This window comes from Peromyscus eremicus, unplaced genomic scaffold, assembly GCF_949786415.1.
Source record: "Peromyscus eremicus unplaced genomic scaffold, PerEre_H2_v1 PerEre#2#unplaced_2489, whole genome shotgun sequence".
NCBI classification, from domain to species: domain Eukaryota; kingdom Metazoa; phylum Chordata; class Mammalia; order Rodentia; family Cricetidae; genus Peromyscus; species Peromyscus eremicus.
This window is the reverse complement of record NW_026736724.1, coordinates 38,318-56,700: the sequence shown is the minus strand read 5'-3', so window position 1 is coordinate 56,700 and position 18,383 is coordinate 38,318. Positions and strand designations below refer to the sequence as shown.

Sequence of the window (18,383 nt, the reverse complement as noted above, 5' to 3'; positions counted from 1 at the left end):
AAAGCCACAAACCCCACTTTGCGGTTGGACAGTATTCCACAAGGGAGGCAAGCTTGGGCTGGGGTTGAACCTAGGAAGGAGACAGATGTAGAGCGGACACTATGTAACCGTCAGGTAGGTGGAGCTCACCAAGGAGTCTAGCCGTGGCCATTTTATGTCTGCACTGCTTCCACATGGGAATGAGCAGGACACAGGGGCCATGGTTGAAATCTCTGCACAGGGTGGGTCTCTTCTGAGATACCCAAGGAGATGTGGTCACTCCCCTGTTCCACTTCTTCAGTTGCTATGGTGTGCCAGGCACCTTCCTTTGTGGTATCTGGTGGGAGGCAGGATAGGAGGCAGGTTTCTATTCCTCAGACCTAGACTGCAAAAACAGACGGTGAAGGATGGGGCAGTGTCAGAACAGACAGAGGGGGATGGGGCAGTGGTGAAGGACAGACAGACAGAGGGGCTCCACAGCCTGGTTTTCCTGAAGCCAAGACGTGGCCCAGCCCCTGTTTTTCTCTGCTTTTGGAAGTCACCTCTACCTCTGAGACGGTTGTTCTGCCCAGGACCACATTTAAACAGAAAGCCACATGGGGCCACTTCACTAGCACAGTTGCAGAGCCTGCTAGTTGCAGGGAATATAGGGCCCCAGGGCAGCACACACTTCATACACTGATGGAGCTGGTCTCACAGTGGCCCCTGTTGTTCCCTTGTGTGGCCCTGAGGATGTCATCTTGACAGCATCTCTGACATGGGTTAAGATTGTCAGTTCCACACTCTGTGTGCTGTTCACAGATAGAGGGATCTTGGTCCTAGGTGTTCCTCTAGTGCAGGATCGGTGCCTGGAGTTCTCAGTTCTCTCATGACTGTGCTCAGCCCTGCACAGTTTTCCCCCAGGAGTTTCTGATCAGTGTTCTCCTTGGCTGGGATCTCCCTCAGTTATGTGAAAGTTTACTCCTCACCCTGTCCAGTGTGCTGGGTCACACCCGTTCATATACCTGCCCCCGGCTCCAACACAGGGCTAGGGGACAGGAGGGTGGGGTCCCAGTGACCACGCCCTGCCCTCCATCTCCGGCGACTCTGCTGTGTTGATGGAGTGTTTGCAGGCTTCTCCCACCCTGGTGTACATTCCCTGCCGGGCTTTCTCTGGACCTAGATGTGGCCTTCATTATTTCAACACCCCCAGGGCCTCACAGAGTGCATGTACCCATAAATGAGTGACCCCATCCAGTAGCCAACTCTTCCACAAGGGAAGCCCCAGAACAGAAAATCCCATCTTCCTCTTCCTCGGAGTCTAGAAGTCAGTGCTATCCAGTATGGCCACTGCATAAATGTGCTTTAGTAATTCATGCGTTTCATTAAGGAATTAAATAGAATCTAATCCTTTAGCCACACTTGCCCCGTCTCAGATGCCCCATAGAGCTACACGCCACTGATGATCAAGAACACGTTCTCTGCTTGGGCACCTGCTGGTGTTTCTGACTCAACTTCTGCCATGGCATGCTTTCCAAGCTCACCTAATGCAAAGGCCTGTCTGCCGCAGTGGAACCTCAGGGTGGTGCGGCTGGAGTTGGAGCGGTAATGACCCGATGGCGATGAGAAAGTGAGGTTTCCACAGGCTTGCTTTAAGATGGCTCCTCTTCCTCATCTTAAAGTTTACAACTGTTTGTAGTGTCTTGTGAAAGACCTCTGACTGGACAGACTCAGAGTATGAACCAAACAGTCCTGAGGAAGGAGCCAGGGTGCTGTGAGAGCCACGGTGATCTTAACAGGTGCAGGCAGAGGAGCACCAGTCACTACTAACTTACTGCTTCTGGTTGTGAGCCTGAAAAGGAGCTTCACTGAGCACCTGGACTCCAAAATGAGAACAAAGACTCTCAGGCAGGGACAGTTCTCCAGGTAGGGCCCAGTGAAAGACAGTGTCAAGAGCAGTCAGGTGCCACCCACTGAACATTAAAAAGGAAAGGTATGCAGGAATCTGCTTGTCATCTGCATATTCCAATAGTCTGGCGTGGAGTGGGCTGGCGCTGGCTGTACAGTCCTCCTCTCTCGCTCTGGTGTTTAAAGGTGGTTTTTCCCCGGGAGGGTATCTTTCCCACCTTTGCCACAGCAAATCTCAAATCCTTTAGCTGTGCTGGTAGCACCCCCTGGGAACTGTGTGCAAGAGATGCACAATGTGGACCCATGAGAGGAAGCTGCTGGGACAGGATTTGCTCACAGGCTCAATCCTATGAACCTGCTGACAGCAGCCCTCACATATGCCAAGTGGAGATGGGAAGTTGACCCCCTCTCTCTTCACTTTCAGCACTTGTAGGTTACAGGGCAGGCCAGCAGCCCTGAGTGGTGCAATGTACATGATACTGATAAATTGTATGGGTTGCTTGAACTCACTGAAAAGCTGGCTTTGGAAGTCAAGGTGGACCCCTGATTTCAGACCTAAGCATGTTTGCCTCAAATTGTCCTCCAGAGTCCTTTGTCTGGGGATGGCGCCACTAACTCTGTGACAGGGAGCAGAGAACAGCAAAACAGCCCAAAAAGAAACACACTGTGCCCTTGAGAACAGCTAGAAGGTGGAACCATTTCCAACAGAAGTTACTACTGTTTACTTCATGATATAAAAATGCCTGCAGTGGGAAGTTGGGTGGTGGTGGCACACACCTTTAATTCCAGCACTTGGGAGGCAGAGGCAGGCGGATCTGTGAGTTCTGGGCCAGCCTGGTCTACAGAGTGAGTTCCAGGAGAGCCAGGGCTACACAGAGAAACCCTGTCTCGATAAAACAAAACAAACAAACAAAAAATGCCTGAAACGGGAAAGAGAAGTAGAAAGTTGGAAGTTCAGCCATGGAGAGAAATCTCAATCAGGAACTCTAGTTGACTGCCTCCACTTCCGAGCTGATTTCCCCTGGATGATTTGAGGACCCTATTGAAGGATTTCCCCTATTTATCTATCACCATCCAACTATCCATTCCCTGGTATATATCTTTTCCTTTGCTTACTATATACTTAATAACCTCCTTCTCTGGATCCTATAGAGCCGATGAGAACAAGAAGGTCTCCCCTGAGATTGCTATGTGTGCCCCAGAATCCTAGTGCAATGAGGAAGACACGTAACTGAGCTCGTGTTGGCCTCTACCACTCACCCAACTTTATTTCAACTTGCTCACTTATGTGAGGTCTGTGTCCATCTTTCCTAGAACCCCTCTCTCTGTGGCCAGGCAGGATCCCAGAAAAGGTGCGGGAAGGGATAGCCATTGGCCTCTGGGAAGCAGGGGCGGGGGTTTCCTGTCCTCTGAGACCCACTGCGCGAAGCACAATGCTACCGAGCTCCCAAGTTCCAACACCCTCGTGGCTGTCAGATACACCCCCTTCCAGTCCTTCAGGGCATCAGAAACTCCAGCACCAGCTGTCAGGACTCTAGCTCCTTCCCTTACCTGCCGAGTAAGGGGGTTGAACAAGTCCTGACATGTCTAACCTTGGGTTTGTTATCTCTGATGCCTCCGAATGCACAGAGCTGGTGTGAGGATTAAACTTTTAAGGCTGACCCAAGATAATCACCACGACTGAAACACTCATTTCCCATGGCTACCCCATTGGTGCCACTGCTCTGTGCCAGCCAAAACTGAGAAACAAAAAGCATGTCATTGCCTCCACTGACTTTGTGAACTGTGAAGGAAAAAGCATGCCATTGCTTCCGCTTTGGCCGCTTCCCTCGTGGCCTCCTGTTTCTGCTCCTCCCTATCCCCTTTGCACTTTCCTGAGTCTCCTCCACACAGCTGAGGTCCATGGGACCTCCCTGTCTGAAAAGGGCTCCCTCCAGAACCTCTTCTTAGGTTTTCATATTGCTGAACAACGGTGCTGAGCAATCCTGAGGAACTAGGTTGTGGGTTGCAACATCTGGGCTCAGCTCCTGCGCTCTGTGCACACCCTGCCCCCACCCCAGCTCTCCTGCACTGGGACTCTGGGCACTCATCATCATTATTCTCCTTTTTGGAATCCACAGAGAGCAGTGAGGATGTCGGTGGGCATCAACAGAAGGAAGGAGGGTATAATGAGAGAAGATGGTAAAGCCAGCACGCACACTCCGGGCCACGGAGTGCGCTGCGCAGGGCTGAGGCGACCTTGACCACCTTCTCTCCGGCTACTCGGGGAAATCGGAGTAGAGAAAAGTATCGAGTAGGGTAAGACTTGCTCCAACATGGCAATTCCCATGGGTGCTGAGCAGATTCAGTGATCCCATGAGGGCTGCCTGTGGCCTCCAAGACAGCTGGGAGGTGTGTGAGTTCTGGGGTCTTCAGCCTCAGTGGAGCCTGTGTGGCTCTGGGGAGACCTCGTGGCACTGAAGGTACTGGGTTCTATAGACTTTTCATATGTGTGTAATAAGCAAAGCACAATTAAGAGCTCAAAGTAAAGCCATGGCACCTTCAGTTCGGGTTGTATTGAGGACAGGACCATGAATTACGTGTGTTCCTTTCACTTTTTTTGTGCTGACATAAGTCTACTTGGATTTATTCTATTTTAAGTGGCATTTCATTATTATACTGAAATACTTGAAGACATATATATATATATATATATATATAAACTACCACAGCATAATTGCTTCTATTGAAAGGCACAGACAAGGTTTGATGGCAATGGAAAAAATAATTATTTTCAGGAAAAGGAAAGAACTCCCGGAAGCTGCCCATGTTCACAGTGCAGGGCGTGGCTCCACCACGGTCAGCAGGGCCCCTGCTCCTCAGGGTGCCTGATGGAGCTGAGCCCTTTCCATCCCAAGGCTGGAGCAACCTCTTCAGCGGTAGGGCTCACTTTCATCGGACTGAGCCCACCCAGATGGAGGCTGAGGAGGTGTGCTCCTGAGAGGCGGTTTACTGCAGGGGGGACACTTTTCTTCCTGGAAACAGGCCTTCCAGGTAGCAGAGAGCTAAAAGAGAAGGTTGTAGGAAGCGAGGAAAATTCCATTAGTTAGCCCATTGTTTTGTGGGATTTCCCGCATGCTTGTCCAGAAATGCCCTAAGAACTTGCTAAACACCTGGCACAGCCCAAGCTGTCAACCTAGTTAGATGATGTCAGCAGACCTCGGGCCTACTTCCTCCAGGTACAACAGCACCCCACTCCTCCATCATTCCCTGAGACTAAAAGAATACACTGAAGCTTTTAGACTGCCATGCTGTCTCATAAACCTTTTGTCTGAACCAGGCCCTTCCCTAAACCTAAAGGTTGGTAGCCATGATGTCCTTATTCGAAAAAAGAAGTCTGGCCTTGGTGCCCAAGGTCACCTCCTAGGGCTGAGGAGGCCTGGAGTCCTATACAGCTTCCCCACAAGGTGGCTCTGCTCCCTAATCTCCACGGTGTCCCCCAGTGACCAGATCCTGTGTCTGTGCTACAGATGCTCAGAGTGAGGTCCCCAAACTGAGACATTCCCATCAAGCCTGAAGTCAGAGGACAGGAACCATCTTGTCCTCTTACCAGACCAAACCCATGATCGTTTACTTTTTAACTGTGTAGCTTTGGAACTAGCCTCAGAAACATGTTGCATATTTAAAGTTGGAGGTTTTAACCTTAAGCCAGATATATCTACTGTTGTTGAAAATATACATCAAAGTACAAGCAGCCTACACAAGGCAGACCATAGTGAATTTTGTGAGCACAGTTGCCAAGTTTTGGCATGTCAGCTCCACAGCAGAAAGCCCTGGGAAACATCGAACTCAGCCTCTTGCCCCGTTCATGCTAATGTGCTCAGAATGCTCAGTCCTAACTCACTTTGCTCTTGGAACCTTTCAAGTTAGACATTATTGTTCCACCCACAGGAGACTGCCATCGTGACTGAGTAGATTAACTACAACACCCAGGGTATTGACAGTAGGTGTATAAATTTATAGGGATTGATATTCCATATCTAGTCATACTGTGGAATAACTAGTATCAATTAAAACAGTAGAAAGGTACATTTTTCAATAAAGCATGCTTCATGCCAGGGAGCTACATCTGAATTCTACCCAATATTTCAGACAGAAATGATGCCCTCTCCTACAGAGCATGGATCTGGGAGGAAGAACCTTTGCCACACTGTTCTCTTTGGATCAACAGTAAACACCATGGGAAAGGTGAATTACAGACCAAATGTGCCTGACCAGATTTGCCAAATCTAATGCCAACCATTGACATCTATCAGAGATGTTCGGAAAGAGAAGAAACTTAAGATTCCAGGGTAAGATGCTCAGGGGGCTGATGAGAACATGATCCCTCTGTTGGGCACTGAGAGTAAGGAGGAGGAACAGTAGGCATTTCACTGAGGCAGGGCCTAGATAGTCTGCAAGGAGGGTTCTCTGGTGGAGTGGCTATCAAGGGGGCTTTTAAAGAGGAGCGATGTCTCCAGCCCTGGACCACAGCATCTGGGCTGGTCAACAGGCTGTGGGAGTAGGTTCTGATGGAGAGGGAGGAGGCTGGGAAGGAGCACTTATTGGGTGCAGATGCTGTCTGTTCTCAGCCAGGTCTTCCTCCACCTGCTGTCAGATCAGTAGTGACCACACATGGGCATGTGGCAGCTTCCTCAACTAGCCTCTGTTGGGCCAGTTCATCTCTAAAAACTAGCAGTAACATTTCATCTAGGCCTGTCCAGTTAAATCCAAGCTTATTCACTGCGAGAGTGTTCTGTAAGTGGTTTGGAAAAGGCCTGAGATCTGAGCCACTTTGGAGCCAGAGGACCCACTAGCTCCTCAGGGAGTCAGTTGTCTGACCTCCAGGAGGAAGCCGATAGGTAAAGATGCTGGGGAAGAGAGACCTGAAGTGGGCTGCCCTGGTTTCTGCAAAGGGAAAATGGCATAGCTTATTTGGTCAGGATTGATCCGGACTTGACCGTTTTCTTGTCTCAGGCCTCATACATCTACTATCTCCATAGCCCCTTGGGGCTGACAAAATTTGGGGAAGGAAATGAAGGAGGCCCTCGCCTCCGATCAGAGGACTCTTGTGAACCAATGTTTCACATCTTGAGCCCGTCCCTCCCTGTCCAGCTACAACAGTGGGTCCAACCACTGCTCAACTCACACACAACTCCCCCGCAAGGTCCATGTGGTGATAACAGATCCTCTGCATAAGCTCCCAGGCACCAGGCCCACGGGAACCCTGGGTAGGGACTTATCTTCCATGTATCATCTTCCACCCACATTTCCTTGCAAGATACAGCCACTTCTCACATCTGGCTCACGCTCTGGGCCCATGATGCCTCCAGCTTAGGCATACCACAAATGCAGCCACCGCACTTCCTCAGGCTTTGTCTGAGGTTTTATACTACACCTCACAACATAGCACTAGTAAGTAGGCCCTAAGAACATTCCAGTATCACAGAGCAGGAACTGAGGACAGAAGGTGAAGCATCTTCCCCGTGTCACGTGGCTCACGTGGGACCTGCGTACAGGCTAGCCAGCAACCACGCCCAGGCTCTGGTCACTGTATTGCCTCCTCTCGGGAAGAGCCATGTCCTGCCATCAGCCTCACATAAGCGTTAAATTCCCAGCACACTGAGAGACCCTTCTTCCTAAGTCTTGCATTGACTCTTCTGGACCCTGGAGGTCAAGAACAGGAGAACCAGGAACCTGAAAACTATAATTTCTTATGGACTTCAGCCACCGGTGTGTCAACGGTCACCCGTTTTAAATCTGTTTTCTAAGACTGTGGATTAAGAAGCAAAGACACTAAAACATTCGAACGTAAGACACACCAGAAATTGAGGCCCCAGGCTAGGAAAGCTTGCGTCTGTACCAGCAGGGCCTGCAGCCTCCCAAGGGCACCTGGGAAACACCAGAGTGGACTCTGACCCTCCCCTCTGCAGGTCTCCCAGGCGCTAGCCACTGACTGCTATTTGCATATCAGTACTGAGACTGTGAGCAAAGGCTGTCTGCTGGACAGCCAGAAAGGAGAAGGGAGCTGCTGGCAGCTCCCAGCCTGGCCTCTGTCCCCATGCTCAGCCGCTCGGTCAGACTTTAGTCAACGAAGACCCAAAAGCCTTTCCCTGAGACATCTGAAGCCAAGCAGCCACCTTGCTGCTTCTTTGGGCTTAAGTGCTTGTCTCCAGACATGGTCAGTTAGGGAGAGGCTAATTATCTGTGCAACTGCTGCCGGGTAGGCGGTTGGTTTGGAATGCTCTGAGTTCTGAGCCAGTTGGCAATTCAGCAGACCACTGGCCCTCAGGGTGGTGCTGGTGGGCCGTGGGCATCTGGGCCCCTGGAGTTTAATAGGGCTTCACCCAGAGGAAAGACCATGTCTGTCAGCTCAGAGGGTGAAAGAGCCCAGAGTTGACTCAGGATTCGGGCCAGGGCCCTTTTCAAGGAAACCAATCATTTCGCCATCGCCATCTTGAGTTAGGAGGATTTGGGAAAATGATGATAAGTCCTAGGCTTGCTATCCATGGCATGACCCAGAGATCTCTGAGGGTCAGGAATCTCTGAACAGGTTTTTCTGCCCTGCAGTCATTACTGCCCTGTGGCGTGCTGGGGGAATCCAGTTATCTAAGCTGCAGTGTGCTCAATCATAAGGTAGAAGTCATGGTCCCTCACCGCCACACCCTGCATCACATCACACCACTGGCTTTTCCAGGAGCTGTGACCAAGTGCCCTACTGAAGTCACCGTGACACCAGGTCCTGTTAATTCTTCCAGACACATGACTGAAGATTTTTTAGGTAGCACTTACGAAGTACCAGACATTTTTCTTCACGTTTTTTTTTTCTGTTTATTTTCAAAATAACGAAATACTAGCAAGCAGGTCTGGTGGCAGTTCTATGTTGAAGAACAGGAAACTGAGACACCAAGGGGCTGAGCACTATCCCCAGCTTGGCCTGAAGGCCACCAGGAGCTGGCAGCCCCTGTGAAGAGTGTCCACCTGCTGTATACTGCTCATCTCAATCACTCCTGCCACTGCCTACTTAAACACAGACTAGAGATAAATATCAGTGATCAGCATCCTGCACACACTATATGAACACTGCTGAATACAGTGGTTCATAGGTTTAACCTGCACTCAGTAGTTCAGGACCTGATGTTGTCAGTCCAGAGACTACTCATATGCGCATAACCTATCAACACAGCATTACTGGTATTTTCGCCCACTTTGACTGCTGTATGGTATTTCATAACATGCAGGGACTGAATGTGCCTTTAGTCTCCTCATTCCAGTCAGCAGCTGCCCCACTTCTCACAGTGTCACAACGCACCTGCCTGCTGTCCAGCGACAACACAACGGAGGGTGAGCAGTGACTGCATCCTCTCCGGTTTGCTGTGTGATACACACGTGACACCATGATGCACACATACATGAATAAGGTGTGTGTCCCCTCTTTGAGTCACTGCAGGGTTCAGCATATTCCATTGTGACATGATGCAGCTGAGCTTTGTGGTCTTTGATGACATGACACCCTCAGGAACATCGTGACATACTGTGAATCAAGGGCTGGTCCCTCTTTGGCTTGTCTTATAATTATTAGATAGACATTAGATATTAGGTCTATTATGTAGTTACCCAAAGTGACAAAAATGTGTGCCCCCTACAGTTGTCATATATCTTATGCGACACAGTGTAAGACAATCTAAGCCCTCCGTTGTCACATAGTACCATGTGACACGTGGCTGGTACCTCTCTCCTCTCAACCGATACATTCCATTTATGCACATCTAATGTATCTCAGGTCCGCATCCCAGCTCATCTTGTACATGACATTTTACATAACGTAGAGTGAAGACTCACACCTGATATGAGGACAGATTGCAGCCCTGGCACATCGCATTAATGTCACAGATGATGTCCCATCACCTGTGTGAGAGACTGTGGCTCACGATCTGCATACTGTCTCTGGACTGTCATATTAAGCAAAAAGGTGAAAAACTGTAACTCCAGCCTCCACTCCTGACCATCTTAAGGTACCGTCTATGCACAGTGGCCTGATGTGATGCTCCGTTCTCCTCTGGATGACTGTGTGACATCATGATGTAATGTGGCTCAGTCACCATTTCCTCTCCCAGATGTCATATGACATCTTATGACTTAGTGACATGATATGTAGAGATATGTATCTTCCATGAGCTGTCATATGATATCACAGGCGGCATGGCGGCACCATGGTGATATTCCAGTCTCCATCCTTCTCGGCTGTCATAGGGTGTAAATGTTAGGGAAGCAATGTGACTTAGCTCTCAGCTTTCAGGGGGCCTCGTAAGGAACACAGTAATATTGTGTCTCAGGCATGTGTCCCTGTTGGGGTCTGTTAGTTTGTGTCTTAATCAGTGTGTTAAAGAGACAGTTAAGAATTGCTCACACTCCAATATCCAGAGTTGAGTACGTGAACATTTCATTTTTTTAGGGCCAAAGTCTCATGTATCTCAGGCCAGCCTGGAACTCACTATGACAGAGATGACCCTGAGCTCCTGATTGAGCCTCCAGTTACCGAGTACTGGGATTACAGGGGGGCACCACCATGCCCGCTTTCTGTGGTGCTGCAGATAGAACCTCGGTGCATCATGCAGAGTAGGCAAGCGCTCTACCAACTGAGCGACATCCCTGCACTGGCTGCTTTTGTGTGTCAACTTGGCACAAGCTAGAGTCATCAGAGAGGAAGGACCCTCAGTTGAGGAAATGCCTCCATGAGACCCAGCTGTAAGGCATTTTCTCAGTTAGTGATGAACGAGGGAGGGCCCAACCCATGGTGGGTGGTGCCATCCCTGGGCTGGTGGTACTGGGTTCTGTAAGAAAGCAGGCTGAGAAAACCAGGGGAAGCAAGCCAGTAAGCAGCTCTCCCCCATGGCCTCTGCATCAGCTCCTGCCTCCAGGTTCTGGCCACGTTTGAGTTCCTGTCCTGACTTTCTTCAGTGATGAACAGCAATGCTGAAGTGTAAGCCTAATAAATCCTTTCCTCTCCACCTTAGTTTTTGATCATGGTGTTTTGTTGCAGCAATGGAAACTCTTAACAGACAATCTCCAGCTGCAGATGACTTTTAAGTGTATGATTTAAATGATTCATCATAATTTGGTATACTGTCAACATTAAATTACAGTTACTTTGGAGTATATTTATTCATGCCAATTACTTCTTCATGTACAGGTGTCTTAGTGACTTTTCTATTGCTGTGCAGCCACTACGACCAAGGCAACTTATAGAAGGGGTTATCAGGGTCTTCGTTTCAGAAGGTGAGTCCATGACCATCATAGTGGGGAGCATGGCATCCGACAGGCAGGCAAGGCCCTGAGGCAGTAGCTGGTAGCTTACACCTTGATCCATAAGCATGACGTAGTGATGGGGTGCAGGGAGGGGGGGTGCACCAGCCCCCGGTGACACATCTCCTCCTACAAGGCCACACCTCCTAATCCTTCCCAAATAGTCCCACCAACCGAGGACCAAGTATTCAAATGTATGAGCCTATGGGTCCATTTTCATTCAAACCACTAAAAGGTTTCTTCACTGTAATTTTAAGTTATTCAGATCTGAATTCACTACTTCAGAGCTTATCGTGGCCCGAGAAGATAAAAAGAATGCAACCAGACGCTTCAACGACATACAGATAGATAGACAGACAGACAGATAGATAGATAGAAATAGAGATATAGATGACACTGCATGGAATGTAACTGTAAAAGTGTCAGCCTTTCTGCAGTGGCATAGTGTAAGAAACCCTGCTTTAGGAAGGTGTCATTCCTCTTACTCATGCTGCAAGCTAAGAATTTTGACACTGCCAGGGGCTGGGGAGATGGCTTAGTGGGTAAAAGACCTGCTGAGCAAGCGCGAGTTCAACTCCCAACACCCTTTTCTTTTCCATTCTCCAGTTGTAGACTGTTGCTGTGGTTTACAGCTTGTCTGTGGGGTGGGGCTTCTTTTAAGCTCTAATAAAATTGTCCTTGTGCTTCCATGTGAGTTCATTCTTAAATTATTTTATGAATGAGGCTAAGAAGGGAAGCTGGATTTCCGCTGTATGGTTCTCCTGCAGTCCCCAGGGTGGAGGACAACAGTCCGGCCAGCGTCCGGCCTCCAGCGGCCTGAGTCCGCGCACACTCCGTGCTGGCCGGACCCGCTTCTTTAAAACACCGGGATGCAGAGGTCAGGGCGTGCACCTCCGAGGTCAGGTCCCTACCGGAGCCCAGCGAGCCCCAGCTCCACCCCACTCCCCGCGCTCCGACCGAGCGCGTCCAGCAGCCTCTGGAGGGGAGGGGCGGGTCTTACCGAGCGTGACGCACGGCGCGGAGAGCCCACACTTACCGGAGGGGCGGGGCGCATGCGTCATCCGCGCCGGAGATTGACGTAGGGGGCGGGGCTCGCCGGAGCGTCCGGGAGAGGCGGACTGGGGGGCGGCGGGCGGCCGGGCTATGGACCGCTACGCGGGCGCCGGGGACGAGGCTGCGGACCGGGCCCGGCAGCAGGAGCGGCACTACCAGCTGCTGTCAGCGCTGCAGAGCCTGGTCAAGGAACTGCCCAGGTTCGGGGCCGGGCCGGGGGCCGTCGGCCAGGGGCGGGGGGCGTGGACCAGGGGCCGGGCGGCTGGGGTTATCGGGGACCGGGGAGCGGAGGCCGGGGACCGAAGGGAGGTGGGCGGGGGGCGGGGAACGGGGAGCGGAGGCCGAGGGGGGAGCCCGGGGGGCGGGGACCGGGGAGCGGAGGCCGGGGGGATCGGGGGCCGGGGAGCGGAGGCCGGGGACTGAAGGGAGGTGGGCGGGGGAGCGGGGAACGGGGGCCGGGAGGAGGGGACCGGGGTGGGAGGCGGGGACGGAGGGTTAGGGGCCGTGAGCCGGAGCAGGAGCCGGGGTCCGGGTTGGGGGTCGGAGCGAGGGACAAGGGGCTGGGGGCTGGAACGGGCACGAGGGTCCGGGTTAGGGGCCGGAGCGGGGGCGGGGATCCGGGTTGGGGGCCGGAGCGGAGGCGGGGGTCCGGGTTAGGGGCCGGAGCGGAGGCGGGGGTCCGGGTTGGGGGCCGGAGCGGAGGCGGGGGTCCGGGTTAGGGGCCGGAGCGGGGGCGGGGGTCCGGGTTAGGGGCCGGAGCGGGGGCGGGGGTCCGGGTTAGGGGCCGGAGCGGGGGCGGGGGTCCGGGTTAGGGGCCGGAGCGGGGGCGGGGGTCCGGGTTAGGGGCCGGAGCGGGGGCGGGGGTCCGGGTTAGGGGCCGGAGCGGGGGCGGGGGTCCGGGTTAGGGGCCGGAGCGGGGGCGGGGGTCCGGGTTAGGGGCCGGAGCGGAGGCGGGGGTCCGGGTTAGGGGCCGGAGCGGGGGCGGGGGCCGCGCTCACCCGGCGGTCTGCCCGCAGCTCCTTTCAGCAGCGCCTGTCCTACACCACGCTCAGCGACTTGGCCCTGGCACTGCTGGACGGCACTGTGTTCGAGATCGTGCAGGGGCTTCTGGAGATCCAGCACCTCACCGAGAAGAGCCTGTATAACCAGCGACTGCGGCTGCAGAACGAACACCGAGGTGTGGGGGGGGGGGGGACCTTCCCAGGGCGTCTCTGGTAGCAGGAGCATTGGGTGGTGCAGAGCCCGTCTATGCTTGCCCTTTTAGCCTGCTGCTCAGAAACTTCTTACTTGGGTCCCCAGGTCCCCGCATTCTCCTAGACAGGATGGGCCTTGCTGCTTGTAGGTGTGTTGACAGGTCTGTGGTACTGGTTAGATAGCAGCCGGTTATTCGTAGCTCCTTCCTATAAATTATACTAGGCTGCTCCCGTTGTACCTTCAGGTCTCCCTCCCATTTTATTTGATCCGAGCTTGACTCGGTTCACACAGTGTAGGAAAGATGAAGGCCTAGTGTGACAGTGTCCCCGTGCTCTCCACTAATACTTTGCTCTAGATCTTTGGGCTTTGTTATTACTTTGGATTTTGATCCTGAGGACTGAACCCAGGGCCTCTCAACATGCTAATCAAGTTTTCTGTATTGAGTTACATTTACATGCAAACATTCCCAGCCTTTCTGGGACAGGTCGTGTCTGTGTGCTGCCAGACAGGAGTTCCCCCATTAGAAATGTGTGTTGCGGGCGGCGGTGGTGGTGCATGCCTTTAATCCCAGCACTCGGGAGGCAGAGCCAGGCAGATCTCTGTGAGTTTGAGGCCAGCCTGGGCTACCAAGTAAGTTCCAGGAAAGGCACAAAGCTACACAGAGAAACCCTGTCTCGAAAAACCAAAAAAAAAAAAAGAAAGAAAAAGAAAAATGTGTGTTGCATTTTGTTAAAACCTTTGCAGTTCCTATGGAGATGATCAGGTGGCTTTTCTGTTACTACAGTGAGTGACAATGATTTTTCTAAATTCCTGACATGAACTGCATCCTGGAAATCCGTTCTGTATAGCCATGATGTATTTTTCTTTTCTGTATGTTGTTTTTTAAATTGTGTGTAGGTCTGTGTGTAGTGTTCATGTGGGTGTGTCCACGTATATGTGTGCTCATGCATGTGGAGGCCAGAGGTAGGCATGATGTCCTGGGTAGGGTTACTATTGCTGTGATGAAACACCAGGACGAAAAGCCACTTGAGGAAAGGGTTTGTCTTACACTTCAGCATCACTGTTCATCATCGAAGGAAGTCAGGGCAGGTCTTGGGGACAGGAGCAGATGCAGAGGCCATGGAGGGGTGCTGCTTATTGGCTTGCTCCTCATGGGTTGTTTGGTCTGCTTTCTTATAGAACCCAGAACCACCAGGTTCTGGTGGCACCAGAGATGGCACCATCCACAATGGGGTTCGCCCTCCCCCATCAATCACCAATTAAGAAAATGCCCTACAGGCTTGTCCACAGCCCAGTCCTATGAAGACATTGTCTTAATCAAGGCTTCCTTCTCTCAGATGACTTTAGCTTGTGTCAAATTGACATAAAAGTAAAGCCGGGTAGTGGTGCACGCCTTTGATCCCAGCACTCAGGAGGCAGAGGCAGGTGGATCTCTGTAAGTTCGAGGCCAGCCTGGGCTACAGAGTGAGTTCCAGGAAAGGCACAAAGCTACACAGAGAAACCCTGTCTTGGAACTAACCACACAGCAACAAATGTCTTCCTCTGTTTCTTGCCGCCTTATTTTTTTACACCAAACCTGGAGCTCACAGATTTGATCCTGTGGCTGGCCATTGAACTATAGGGAGCAGCCTGTCCCTGCCTCCCCAGTGCTGAGCCTACAGAGCACGCTGCTGTGCCCAGCTCTTGACGTGGGGGCTCATTTATTGACTGAGTCACTTCCCATCTTGGTCTGTTGAATTTGATTCATGAGAATCTTAGGTGTTTTGCCTTATTCCTGATAGACAACAACCTTTCCAATTTTTTTGTAATATTTTTGTGGGTATGAAGATAATGCTTGCCTCAGAATGATTTAGAAGTCTCTTCAGTTTTCCAAGAGTTTTATTTCTTCACCAAATGTTGGAGTGGCTGTGTCTTTTTGTTAATGTTTTGATAGAGGTATATGGTGTATCTAGTTCATAAGTACATGACTCAGTTCATTATTTTCTTTGCTTTCTTGGTTTACTAAGACAGTGTAGTCTAGAATTGGCAGTCCTCCTGCCTCAGCGTTTCCAGTGCTGGGATGCCAAGTCTGGGCCAGGCCCTGCTTTGCTCACTGTTTTCAGTGTCCTGACTGCCTTGTGTGACCAGTAGGAGGCTTTGCCTGGCTCCTTCTCTTACATCCATCACTCTTCCAGCACTTTCCTTCTGGTACCAGAAAGGAAAGACCTCCACTCTTACTTTTAATTGTTCTCCCCCGACTTGATCTGGAATTGGCCATTACTCTGCGGAGCCCCTTTATCTGGAATGTTTTGGTACCTGCCTCAGGCCTTCGCCATTTGTCTTTCAGAAGGCTTGGCCCAGGCACAGGTGCACCTGGCAGTGGGAGCCTCCGCGGCCTTCAGCCAGATCCAGAAGGTGGTGATGGGATGGGCACCTTGATTCCCTTGGTCATTACCATGCCCAGGCCCCTCCTGAGCGAGTGGCCAGAATGGACTCTGGGGATTGGCCTGGGACTTGTAGCAGTGTTGGCTGAGTGACTGAGGGACGTGTCATGCACGTGCCCGTTGCCACAAGCCGTGTGTCTACCTCTTGTTCGCTGCAACCAGATAATCAGGCGGCCTCTTTCCTGTCCTTGTGTTGGTACTTATATTGAGGTGCCCCTCATTTTCAAACAACAACGATGCGTGGTGTCATTGAAGTACGTACAAAACGTACAGAACGAGGGCACTGTAGAGGCTCAGACTCAAGGCGCCTCCCTGAAGAGAGCTGTCCTGTGAATCTCCTCTAGGAGTAGGAGTGTTAGGTTTTGAGTTTTCTCAGGGCCAGCCAGCCACACTCCCATTTTATGTGCAGATTGGTGTGGTACGTTCCACTTTGTGATGGCAGTTCCATGTCTGTCTGTCACTGTTCCCATCAGGGCATGTAGTTTGTACATGTCCATACGTGTGGCACAGTTGATCAGGGACCAGGTACTTTGCCTGCTGGTAGAGGGTAAAACAACAGACTTCCCAGTGCAGGACCCTGCTGGCTCACAGTATGAGCCTGTGCACACCCTTCACCTCTGCTGGCTGCTGGGCAGTGGCTGCTCTGCTCACCTATAGGGCAGCACCAAGCTTGATTTGACCCAGCGGCACCACTGGCAGACAGAGCCCCTTCCTTCTCTTATGGGCTTCTTTCTGGCTCTTTAGTACTTCCGTAGGTGTCCTTGGGTGATGTCCTGTGGATGGTGTTGAGGACAGCACAGCTAGAACTGTGCCGCCTGAATCCAGCGACTGGCTGCCTCAGGCACCTGTGTGCCTCCTGTCCCTGCCCTGGGTGTACTGAGCTCTGAGGTCACTGCCATCCCTGCCTAACCTGCAGCCCTCTCTTAGCACCCTGGAGGCGAAGGACTTCTTAGACTAGGCCTCTAACCCTGCCCCCTCTTCCCAGCACCTCTCTTGCTGACAACTCTCTTTCCCTCCTAGTGCTCAGGCAGGCTCTGAGGCAGAAGCATCTGGAAGCCCAGCAGACCTGCCGGCCCCACAACTTGCCAGTTCTCCAGACAGCTCAGCAGTGCGAGCTGGAGGTAGGAGCTGGGGCGGGAGAGCTGGGCCTGGCTCCGTGGAGGGGCGGAGGGGGGTTCAGGAGCGGAGCTCATGGCTTGCTGGAGGCTTGGTGAGGTCCAGCTCATGGCTTCTCCCCATGGGGACTGAGATACCCTAGCTGAGAGGAGTCCCAGCCCATCTGTCGTGACTCCTGTTCCTCCCAACAAGCATCTCTGTGGACTGGAGCCTACATAAGCAGTCACTGAGTCAGGGTGCTGAAGTGCAGTGGCTGGATGGCCAGAGCAGTCGGGGAGGATCTGGGGTCAGCTGTAGACCCACAGGCCAACAGGCCATGGCGTTAGAGTGGTGGCCCCAAGGGGCTGGGACTGTTGGGTAGCCTTATGGAGCCCCTCTGCTGAGCCACAAGCAAGGATGCCGTGGCCCTGGAACCAGAACCACCTTGGGTGGGCAGGGTAGCCAGGAAGAAGGAGCAGGCAGGGATGTTTGAGGCATCCCTGGGCGGAAGCCCTAGCAGGAGCCACCCTCACTCAAGACATGGCAGGCCATGGAGCATCGAATCCGGGAGGAGCAGCAGGCCATGGACCGCAAGATTGTCCTGGAACTGGACCGGAAGGTTGCTGACCAGCAGAGCACACTGGAGAAGGCAGGGGTAGCTGGTTTCTACGTGACCACGAATCCTCAGGTCAGCACCTAGGCCGGCCCTACTGAAGCCTGTGTCCCTGGCCCCTGAAGGTTCGGTTCTACCTGGAGCTTGTTTTGTTGGTGTATTGCTTGTTTTGTTTGTATTTATTTACACTTTTGGGGGACAAGGTCTGCTGTACTGCTCACGCTGGCCTTGAACCTGAAGTCCTCCTGCCCTGGCTTCTAAGCATGGGATTACAGGCATATGTTAATACACCAAGTCCCTGGAGTCTTGGCACATTGGTTCTTCATGAAGCTTAGTTAGTGGTGGGCAGAGGTGAGGTGGAAGGCCCTGGGAAGGGCGTGGAGGTAATGCCCACCTGTCCAGCCTTGCAGAGGCTTCCACCTACCTCCTGCATGCTAGCCTCCTGTGGCCACTCTAAGGAAGCCAGTCAGAGACTGCTGCCCTAGGTGCCAAGGGCCAGATTCTCCCTCTGCCTGGCCATAGCCACATTCCCCTTAGCCTTTCTGCCTGACGTCTTCTAGGCCCTTGTATGTCTCAGGCCAAGACGAAAGGGCATGGGGTGTCGGGTTGGCCCTTACAGGGCCTGTCTTACATCCCAGGAGCTGACGCTGCAGATGAACCTGTTGGAACTCATCAGGAAGCTGCAGCAGAGGGACTGCCAGGTGGGGAAGGCAGCCCTGTGACCAGGAGGGCCCTGCTGTCCTCCACTGCCTGGGACAGCTGGCAGCACTGCCTTGTCACAGTTGCCAGGACGCTGCCAGCTGTCGACAGGTCTG

The 18,383-nt window shown here is 52.4% G+C and overlaps 1 protein-coding gene across 1 annotated transcript; it reads left to right on the top strand.

The window, feature by feature from the left end:
- The first annotated feature begins 12,004 nt into the window (after positions 1 to 12,004).
- On the top strand, positions 12,005 to 18,320 carry LOC131902117 (protein DGCR6-like). The gene is made up of 5 exons (XM_059253149.1): positions 12,005 to 12,443; positions 13,260 to 13,420; positions 16,881 to 16,981; positions 17,473 to 17,643; positions 18,207 to 18,320. The coding sequence occupies exons 1-5, from the start codon at positions 12,334 to 12,336 to the stop codon at positions 18,288 to 18,290; spliced, it is 627 nt and encodes a 208-aa protein (XP_059109132.1). The 5' UTR covers positions 12,005 to 12,333; the 3' UTR covers positions 18,291 to 18,320.
- Positions 18,321 to 18,383: the final 63 nt, after the last annotated feature.